Source organism: Ochotona curzoniae, unplaced genomic scaffold, assembly GCF_017591425.1.
Source record: "Ochotona curzoniae isolate NIBS_2020 unplaced genomic scaffold, NIBS_Ocur_1.0 contig_48, whole genome shotgun sequence".
Classification (NCBI taxonomy): domain Eukaryota; kingdom Metazoa; phylum Chordata; class Mammalia; order Lagomorpha; family Ochotonidae; genus Ochotona; species Ochotona curzoniae.
Window position 1 is genome coordinate 1193836 of NW_024466391.1, and position 10761 is coordinate 1204596.

General features: G+C 50.2%; 1 protein-coding gene across 3 annotated transcripts in view; it reads left to right on the top strand.

Annotated features, from left to right (window-relative positions):
* ZNF831 (zinc finger protein 831) overlaps positions 1 to 9970 on the top strand; it is a 69056-nt gene extending 59086 nt beyond the window's left edge. For all 3 annotated transcript variants that reach the window (XM_040988234.1, XM_040988232.1, XM_040988233.1), the window contains exons 5-6: positions 5161 to 5279; positions 5980 to 9970. In XM_040988234.1, the coding sequence (XP_040844168.1) occupies positions 5161 to 5279; positions 5980 to 6816 (956 nt within the window). In that variant the 3' untranslated portion in view covers positions 6817 to 9970. The remainder of the gene's footprint in view (positions 1 to 5160; positions 5280 to 5979) is intronic.
* Positions 9971 to 10761: the final 791 nt, after the last annotated feature.

Genomic DNA, 10761 nt, shown 5'->3' on the forward strand with positions numbered 1-10761 from the left:
AATCGCTGAGACAGGGCGACACCTCCTTCTCCGGGTGTACATCTCGAGAAATGACGAGGCTGCTGCTCAGACACGTCCATCGCACGCCAGAGCCTGAACTTTTCTTGCTGCAATTTTTCATGTAAAGAAAAGTTTGAAACTAATGTTCCATAAAGTAGATTTTCTTGATTTCATTTTGGCACTAAAAAATTTAAATACCATTAGCAGTTTCTTGCCTGCATTTAATCTCGCCCCTCTCCACAGTGTCCTCTTACTCTCAGCCCTCCTCCTCTCTGGGCATCATTAAAGTTTTGACTTACCCAACGATTTTAAGCATACTTTCCCACTAAAAATGTTTTTTTGGGGGGGAAGAAAATGGTAAGTGAAGTGCGCTCAAACTGATTGCCATTCATCAAAGAGAGAGAAAAAAAATGAGAACCCGGAGAGAAAAGTGGTTTTGGAAATAAGTGATTCAAAATGATCACTCAGAAACGATCCCCCCCCCAAAAAAAAATTACGGTAGTAATTTTAGATTGGCTCTAGACATGGAAAAATATCCTTTTCTCTTCATGCCGTGGGCCTCTCGGCTTTGCTCTGCCTGGGAGAGGTGGGCTGAGAGCTGGCCCAGAGCACCTGCCTTCCTCGGCGGTTCCCTGGGCTGGCCCGGCAGGGGACAGGCTGGGCTCTCCCAGTCACCCGTGCACATTCTGGGGGTTTTGCCTTGCTATGTCCAGTCTGAACAGCAGAGCCAGGGCCACCATCCTTTACTGCACTTTCTGACTCACAGCAGCACAACGAGCAGCGTAGACCTGTCCCAGGAGGGACACCTGTGGCACCAATCACTGTATAATGATGTGCCCACCAGAAGTCAGCGGGCAGGCCTCTCTCCATGACCCTACCGAGATGGACAGACACTTGGGTGGCTTAATTTTGCCCTGGTTTTAACACCCAAGGCTCCTGCCTAGTCCTGTTGGACAGCTCTTTTCTTCTCGCAGCTCTCGCCTGTAACTCCATGTGGGGCTCCAGGCAGCCCTCCGGCAGCGGCAGGAAGCCTGTGCGGTGGACGCGCGGCCCTCTAGTTCTTCAGCCTTCCCTCTATTAATGAATGTTCACATCGATTCCTATTGTCTTTCCTACCCAACGGTCGCTGCAGTAAACAGCCTCACTCAATTTCCCAAAGAGCAATTGTGTGATCAATAGCTTAGTAATGATTTATGTCATCTTAGACGATATTACCAAATTACTTTTTGAAAGCAGGCACTGTTTTCTTTCCTCTTTCATAAATATTTTTCAGCAATGAAACTTTGCTTCAGCAAAGGTGGGGAGGCCTGATGGGGCTTTGTCACCGTTGCTGGTACATAGCAGATTCTGAAATGACAGAGGGTCTTCAACTGGCCTCTCCTAGTCCAACTGTAGCCACACTTCATGGGTAACACGGTGTCATCCATGCTGGTAACAATCAATTGTTGATGTTCAGAAACATGGGAAGTATGCGTTCCCAGGGATTTTTCTGGAAACGCAGGCAGAGGGTGGCCAGGCAGGGTCCAGTCAAGCCCTGAGGGTCAGCTCAGCCGGCTGCCCAGCAGCTTGCCTCCTGCAGCCTTTCCATTGCTGATTTAACTGGGCACTCTGCACCTCGGCTCTGCCCAGCATCTGGGACCAGAGAAGTCTTTGTTGTCTTGTGGGAGGGTCAGGAGCAGCCCCGGCTCCGCCCAGCAGTGTCCCCAGGCCCCTCCGCTTCTGGTTTCCAGCAATCCAGAGAAAGCAGCTATTTGCCTCCACAGATTTGGGGAGAAACTCCCCAAAGCCCGGTTCTCCAGGCAACTTTGGGATCTTCTGGGTCGGCCCGCAAAGGGCGCCAGCTTGGGCTGCAGTGGGAGCGAAGGTCCCTGCTGCTTTTATCTTAGGCCACAGTGGCAGGGGGGCTTCCTGAGGTGAAAGCTTCCTCATGACACCCCCAGAAAAGGCACTGTTTGCTGATCCTGCGTGGTGGGCCTGGGGCCCCTGCTTCACCTCACACCCCGGGCTTGGTTCTCTAAGCTCTGAAATGGCTGCAAAAGAGCAATTCCTCCTTCAACTCGAGTCAGCCCGGGTGGGGGGGGACGAGGGCCACGAGCGGTTTCAGGGCCAGGGACCGTGGCCGAGAGGGGAGCCCCGCGTGTCCCAGGCTCCTTGGCTGTCTCTCGGACAGGCAGGGGTTGGTTTCCACGCACTTTGAGCTACACGCAGCATGGGCTGAGAGGGGCAGGGGACCCCGCAAGGGACTGCGTGTTAGCGCGGTTTTCCAGGCGTCCTAGCTCCAGGCTGGGCTTCTCAGAGACGCCTGTCTCTGGAGCTGCCCTCGGCCCGCGGGGGACCCCTCTCCTTCAGCCCGCGGGGGGCCCCCTCTCCGTCAGCCCGCGGGGGACCCCTCTCCTTCAGCCCGCGGGGGACCCCTCTCCTTCAGCCCGCGGGGGCCCCCTCTCCGTCAGCCCGCGGGGGACCCCTCTCCGTCAGCTTCTGCTTATATTCTGCTCGGCACCGGCGCCTCATGTCTCCCATTCTTTTTGCCTGAGAGGAACAAAGCCTCCCTCCTCTGTCATTTTCAGCTAGATCCTCCCCGCCCCCCGCCAAAAGGCTTTATAAACAAATATTGTAATAGGATTGAAAACAATCCCTGCAGGTTATGAAAAAAAAAGAATCCTTTTATCGTAATGTTAGGTGGGCAATAGAAACTTGAAGATAGCTGCTTGAGTAATTTTATGAATGAATGAATCAGGCTTTTTGAGAGAAAGTCTGGCTCCAGGGCAGGTGCAGTCCCATGACCGGAGTGCCTGCGTGATTTCGCTCGTGTCAGGGCCCTGTCTTACTGTACCCCGGCGTCATCCTGCTTTATTTCATGTACTACGTTTGCTTGGGGAGTTTGGGGTGCACTTATTCACTTTCCTGTCTCTGTTCCCCCCAGTAGGAAGCCTTTTCCTGTTGGGCACTTGTGCATTGTCCGTCATCGAACCATTTCCTGGCCTTGGATACAGTTTTGGCGCCAGGCACTGGCTCTGCTCCGCAGCCCATCAACGTTTAGGCTCAGTCCCCGCGGGCTCAGAAACGGGCTCGATGGTGGAACGACGGAGCAGGCAGCCATCCACCAAGAGGCCCTTGGCAACGGGCCGCTGGCTTTCTTTGGGTAATCTAGACATTTTCATCCGTGCTGTGCGCCCTTGCCGGTGAGGTGGCTCCTGACTCCGGTCCGGGAGCAGTCTGGGCTGCTCCACTTCTTGGCTGCAGCTGCAGCTTGCCTAGACGCCCTTTTGGGTGCAGACTCATTAGCCTTCTTCCTAACGTGGAGTCTGCAGAGTCCAAATTGCGGCTTTTTTCATGGACTGGATCAGCTACAAGAAATGTCTCAAATTACTTACATGTTCTGATAATGATATTTGAGCAACACGTTTATTAGCCTTCTAATGAAGCCTCGGGTTAAGCATTCGGAAGGAGTTTTGTTACCAGAGACGTCTGTGGGCATACTCTAAGTTTCATTGTCTTATTTTTTACTTCATTTTCTTCCTAATTATTTCAGTTTCCTGTAGCCTTTTCAAGATAGCTCAATTTAAAGTTACAGTTTGGGCAGTCTCTTCCTGGCAATTATTTCTCGGGAACATTATTAAAAATGCGGCCTTTAATCAGGAGCTGGAGCGGACAGCACGGGCTGTGATGAGTGACGGTATCTCTAATAAGAATCACGCCGTCGTGCGAGCGGCTGATTCGCCGATGCCACGGAGACAGTGCAGTCTGGTGCTGGAAGACGCACGGAGTGATTCATGCGGTGTGATGCCACAGCCGGGGCGGGCTGGCACCCTGGGCTTTAAAATTTGACCAGGGCACTACTTACTTTTTGAAAAGGGCCATTCGTTTTAAACCAAGTTAGCGTCCTTCTTCAATAACCCAAATTAGTTTTACACACTTCAGTGACATTATTTGGGCATTTTTCACAATTATTGAAGATAACTCACTTTTCCCTGGAGACTCGAAGGTCAAAAGCAAATTGAATCACTGGTTTTCTTCCTTGGCTTTCTCAGATGAGTCACGAGTGATGGGTCAGACTTGCACAGAGCCTTCCTGCTCGGCTTAAAAGCCCCAACTGACGGTGGGAAGACATTTGGCCAATCTGATTATTTTCTCTATACTAATTGATTTTACTTTTTCATTGAATTCAATGAATCGCCTGGTTGTTTTGCCATTGTAGGGGACAGAGCTTAACACTCTTAGCGTGGTAAACTTTGGGACTAAAGAAACTTCTACCATTGCTATCATTTTGTACTGTTTTGTTTTCTCATGGGTCATTGTGAAAATACTTCTGGACCATCTCTGCACCTCTGCTGCCAGCCCCCGCTCCAGTCCCCCTCTCTTGGCTCCAGGAGTGCCCCGTGGCCACCTTCACTCCCATCCCACCCCCATGCTGTGGTAACACGCCCCTGCTGAGAGCTAAGCTGGACTGCTGCCTGGGGTGCTTCCTTCTCTAGGGTCTGAGTCTCGCGGACGTCCCCACGCCAGGTGCACCCACTCTTCCCCCTGCACCCCTCCTTCCAAGCCCCGCCTCCCCCAGCAAAGCAGTCAAAGAAACGCATGTGGTGATGGGTCTGTTGTACAACATGACGGCCGCAGTCAGTAATCCACGCTCAGGAGGGGTTTGACTTAGGTTCTGCGTGTCTGTGGGATTAATGGCGAAGAGAATGGAGGGGTCGAGAGCAGTAGCTGTAACCCCCACAGCGCAGCCACAGCAGCCCAGCCATGCCGTCCGCTCCACCCACATCACTTCTGTTCAGGATGGGATGTTGTTGTGCATTATTCGGGCTGCAGGGCCACATTTCTGCTCTGCCCGTCCAGAGAGCTACAGTTCACCTCACAGACTGACTGGGGAGGTGATTCTGTTGGGAAAGAAAAGCCCACGAGAAACGTGACTTTTGCATTGTATGTAATTTGAGGACTCTTCCCTTTGGGAATTGGCTTGTTCTTCCATCCTTGGCAGCAATGGGGACATTTTGTTCGAGCGAGTACGGCTTGGTTGGAGGCACTCTGAGTTCTCACTCACACTGCATGAGGTGAAGCTTAGTGGGTCCGCAGGGGGTCGTGCCAACAGGGATGCTGCGGGAAAGAGTGCTGATTTTACAAAGCTCGATGCGGAAGCATGTGCCTCCCCTCTTCCAGGTGTCAGAGCACCAGCACAGCCACCTTGTGTCACCTCGGAACAGACCCTTTGGTGTGGGGAGGAAGAGGACTGCAGACAGACCCCAAGACCGAGCTCTCCTGGCTCAAGGACTCCGAAGGTGGGCGTGGGTGACGTTGAGCAGCCTGTCGTCATCCGTGATCTGCACTCACAGACCTCTGTTTCTTCTGATTGTTGTCAAGCATGACCAAACTCATCTTGATTACTTGTTGAAGATTCACACAAAAAAGGCCACCATGCAAACGCCTCTATACATTCGGCACCAAAAGCCTGGGCAACCTTGTTTGTCAAACCACTGGGGTGACATTATTGATGCGTATAGAGCAGAGACATGTCATTTGTGAGGGAAGAATCACCCCAGGCAGAGAGGCACCCCAGACGTGTTAGAAACCAGTAAAATATGAGTCAGACCACACTTTGAAAAAAAGCTAATCTGAAAAACAAAGAAAGCCCAAAACACCCCCTTCTGTGTCTGGTAATGTAACATAGTACACCCACTTCATGAGCTCAGGACCGGCTGGCTAATTGAATGATTTTGTTTTTAACAAAGCCAGATGAAAACACATGACAAGCCCAGCAGCCTGTTTTGTACCAGCGAGCAGCATTATTCAAGTTAATGCACCAATTAGTTATTAATGGAAACTTATTGAGGACATCATATTGAAGACCACGCTTGGTACGAACCATTTAGACCTCAGGACCTTGTTTTTCTCCTGAACCACGATTCTGATCACGGTTTTTTTTTGGTACCCATTAACCTTGGTTTCCCCCCATTTATTTCGCTTTGCACTTTGTTGCAGGCTCTTTCTCCATCTGCCGGCGAGCGGAGTGACCCTCCCAACGCTGCCGTGGTGCCAGCACTGTCTCTGCAAGCTGACACCTGCCTGGCAGCAGCGTGGGACAACCTTGTGCCCCACGGTGAAGGTCTTGACCTTGGGAAGCCCGAGACTCAGCTGCTGCCCTCCCCGGACCGAGTCGCAGCAAGTCCCAAACCAGGCACTTCCTCCGACACTCCGGAGTCTTCTCCCTCTGGACCCAGCGGAGCCCTTCTTTGCCGTGACACTGCTGCTTCGGGGGCCGCCTGTGTGTCCCTGGCGGTGCGAGCAGCTCACACAACCTTGGCTAGGCATGGTGTGGAGCCACGGGGGCACAGCCGTACTGCAGGGGAGAGTGTGAAGCCAAGCACCCCGGATGGAAAAGCCCCAGCCCAAAGCATGGCACAGGCACTTTTGTCAGGGAAATGTTTGTCTGAACAAATAATGTCAGGCTCAGCTCTACTGGGGTCAGTTGGACAAACTCATCTCAAAAGATCAGCTTCAGGACCCAGTTCAACTAATTCACACCAAGAGGAAGGGAGACCCAACATATGCTTGCCTCCCAGGGGGCAGAGTGGCTGCAGGGACACAGCCACCCCTACCCCTTGCTTAGGAAGCGATGTTGGGCCATGTCAGCTGTCTGGATTAGTCACTGTGAGGGGCTGTGTGGCTCCTTCAAAGCCGGGGCAGCCTTTGGACTCTGCTGAAAGCCCTTTGAAGAGCACCCAGAAGGGGGGTTTGGAAGGCATGAGGAAGCAGACCCGAGTGGAGCTCAGTGACACCAGCAGTGACGACGAGGACCGGCTCGTCATAGAGCTCTGAGGCTTGCCGAGAGAGATGGCTGTGAATGAGTGTCGTCCGGCTGAGAAGGACAAGGTTTGATTTAGGAACCATCTTCAGATCAGGAAAGTGAGGTGGGGTTCTTTCCAAGCCGATTGCAGTAAGTGCACGCTGCGGAGGGCTTGTGAGCTCCAAGGCCCTGGAACTGTGGGAGAGCTTGAGAAAGAATTGGGGTGTGAAATGAGTGTTGGGGTGCTCCTTGTACTTTCTGGAGACAAAATTTAGATTCCTTCAAAAACTGATATTTGGTGGAAATAATTTGCCTCCTTCGTGGAAGTTGTAAATATACTTCAAAATGCCTATGTCATGACGAAATGCTGATCCTATTTTAAATGTTACACAAAGAGTCAAGTGTATTTATGGCCAAACGCCACAAGCACGCCAGGCTTTTGTGCCCAGTACCTCTGTGGTGGAGCAAAGTCTCACTGTGTGAAAAGTTAATAGAACAGCCTCTTGGAATGAGTCATATACTTTTTTTTTTTTTTTTGAGAGGGAAAAACTCACTTATTTTCCTCTGATTCTTTCTGTCATATTGTGCTCTGAGCAATTCCAATTAGAGGGTTACACTTTAGTAATTGGCACAGCTTAAAAATTGATGCCTGCTCATCGTGACGGGAGCCGTTCAGATTTTCTCCAGAAGCTTCAGGGATACAAAAACTAATTGGAGTTTTGACACTGTTTTACATCTCAGTAATTTCATTTTGGGGGCTTGGTGATACTTCGCTGTCAAATCCCATCAGTCTCCGCACTGAACAAGTGAGGGCAGCACGGAGAAAGCTCACTGCGACGCAGAGCCAGTGTGCCCCTTTGCAGGGGACCACGCTGCTCTGTGCCAGCCAGCCAGCCAGCCTCGGACTTGCACTCCTCTCTCCCTCTCCGTAAGTGGCAGAGGAAGAACTTAATAGAGGTTTACATTGCTGCCTTTCGATACACTTTTATACTTGCTTTTGGTATGATTTTGTACAATTTGAAATTTACAGCGGAGCTCTCTTGGCTTAACTTGGATGTGAAGATGCTCATGTGACATCTGGCACTGCCAAGCCGAGGCAGCGGTGCGAAGCATCTGACACAGGGGACTGTGCCTTCACAAGTCCTCGCCTCTGACCAAGTAGGATCAACTTTAGGATATCCTCACGCGGATTCTCCAGTTTTAGTGTTAGCCACAGGAAACTGTCGTGCAAGACCAGCTTCCCCAGGGGTGATTTAGCCTATATCTGCAGTCATTTCAAATCACTTGTAAATAAATAGCCAAATGATTGCCAACCCAGTCAAGGAAGGCGTGAGAAGGCAGGTAAGAGGGATGTCCACTCGATGTGCATTTAAAACCAAACCAAGGAATGCAGTGACGGCGCGGTCCATGCCCCCGGACTGATGGAGTCTGTGCAGGGAAGTGGTCTGAGTCACGGAGAGAGGAGATTGAAGTCCTGACTGGGTTGAGCCAGCTGGGACATTTTGGTTCTGGCCCTTTCTGCAGTTCATTTTTCGTAAATGAGAACAGCAGTTGGACAAGGCGAATGGAGTGTGTGTCTCCAGGTCCCAGTGCTCGTGAGAGCAGATGGTCAAGCACTGATTAAGAGAAAACTGTCCTGCAGATCCTTCCTTTCTCTGTGGCTGAAGGGGTGTTGGCGAAGCCATTGAACCAAAATCACAGCTCCACACAGAAACAATATTGGGGTGCCGGTGGCAGCTGTGTCCTTGTGTGAGCCCCTGTGGCTCACAACCTAGCATGGTGGTGTATGGATTTCACTTCCCTGTGCATCTTACAGAGGAAGGCAGGAGCCACTTGGCAAACAGGCCACATGTTTGCAGATACATCTTGCTTTGCATCAACATGAATTTGTGGAAGTGACCTTTCAGTGATGTCTTAAATTAAAAAAGAAAAATGAATCTTTCATAACTCTAGAGAAGCTCATCCTAAGTAGAGATTCTTTTAGAACCAAGAAGGTTTATTATATAAAGCCACGGACCACCTCTGATTTATAAGTCATGACTTTCCAGTGGGTTTGCAGTTATTTGCAGGTCATATCAGTGGCCTGAACCCCAGTTTGGGTTCCTGCAAGAATACATCGCTCATGGCTCACTGCTCATGGCCTGCGGAGGAGAGCGCTTTGGCTCTCCCATGAGCAGCCTTGGTTGTGAAACAACCCATAAAGGTCACATGGTTTACAAGACAACCTGAACCCTCTTTGTTATAGCAACAGGCTCTCTCCTGCCGTCCTGGGGCTCCCAGGTGGGCTAACGCCCCTCTTGGCAACCAGGAGAAAAACCTATGGCTCGCTTGCCAACGGATCACCAAAACAAGGGAGCATGCTTCTCAATTCTAAGCAAGCACCAGGGGCAGAAGCACAGCGCCTGGAGCAGGTCTGACGCCCGTGCATGCTCCTGTGGCCTCTGCGGCCTCCCGAGTGTGCTCTGACCGCAGTCCTTGGCATGCGTGGGAAATGACTTGCAGTCTCTTGCCAGAAAGAATTTCCTCATGTTTATATCCATTACCTAGAACAATCACATTATTCAACTTTTTTCCACACAAAAATTTGCATTTTGGGCAAAATTTGCCTGCTGCAGCGGACTTTTACAGTTATGGAAACTCATGACTATGCCCAGCCCCTCAGGCCTGCTGTGCTGTGGTGAGAACAGGGCTGTCCCCAGCCCGTGGGCCTCCAACTGTCGGCTCTAGCATTCAGCAAGCTGCAGGTCTTTCCCTCTTTGCAGCTGTTACTGCCTTTATCACACTTGGGAGACACTTTGAAACACTACATTCCATGATAGCAAAGCACAACTTCTCCACCTTACCTTTTGGAGTTCATTACTACAGGTGTCAGGGCTAGACAGTCCTGTCAGTTGGGTTTCTGCTGGCCTGAATCTTCCCCTCTGTGCGCTGTCCAGCGTGGGCCTGTTTACGTGTCAGGCTGCGGAAGCCTAAGGCCCCTGTGCACATGACGTCACCAGTGACGGAGAAGAGCCGGGGAGGACCCTCGCCTCTGCCCCTGCCCCCAGGCGGGGCGCTTGGTATCTCATGCTGTAGTCAACTGCTCGTGACTTGCTGCTCTGTGGCTCGTTCATAACTGGGGAAGCAACTGTTGTTTCCTGGTTGGTTGTTGAAATCACTTCTTTCTTTATATGGTTAAATTATTTTGTTTTGATAGAAATAAAACTCAAAATTAAAATGTCTTGTGTGGTTTTTAGCATTTTAGCCAACCACCTCAGGTGCACCATGTCTGCCATTTTGGTATTCCATTCTACTCAATAAAATGATGACAAATTATCACTTTTTCATTGTTTTCTTTTCCCACATGCCTTTTTTTTTGTTATCACCTGCCATATTTTATAGTTTTTGATTCAGAAATAGCTCTTCAACTTCTTCAATGTTGCTAAACTTTGGAGCCACATGAGGGCACCAACCACAGTGCAACGGTGCACATTTTCCCCCAAAGAATTGATGTTTCTTGGGTATTTAATATAATTCGTCAACAGAGAAGATACTTTTAAATCAAAATTATACCTTCTCATAAGGATTGTTCACGTCATTGTCACAAGAATGAGTAGACACATTTCGCAGTCCAGCGCAACAGGAGGACATGCTTCTGTGCCTCTTGCAGTCACTTGAAGCCATAGGGGCACAGTGCATCGGGAGTACAGAAGGGACAGGTAAGCAAACTCACAGTTCTTAATAGCTCTCTTCCCAACGCATCAGCCTCTGACTAGCAGGAGCCCATTACATGCAAACATTAGTCACTCGAGAACCATCTTAATGCTTTTCTCCCACGACGCCTCATGTGGGTGTATTATTTACCTAATACTTTAAATTATCTCTGAGTTCAGGAAGTGAGTATTGCTCCAAGCAGCAGTGAAATTTCAAGTTTAATTGCTAGTTAAATATATTTTTTCAAAAACATTAGAAAACGGTAAAAACATTAACTTGTAATT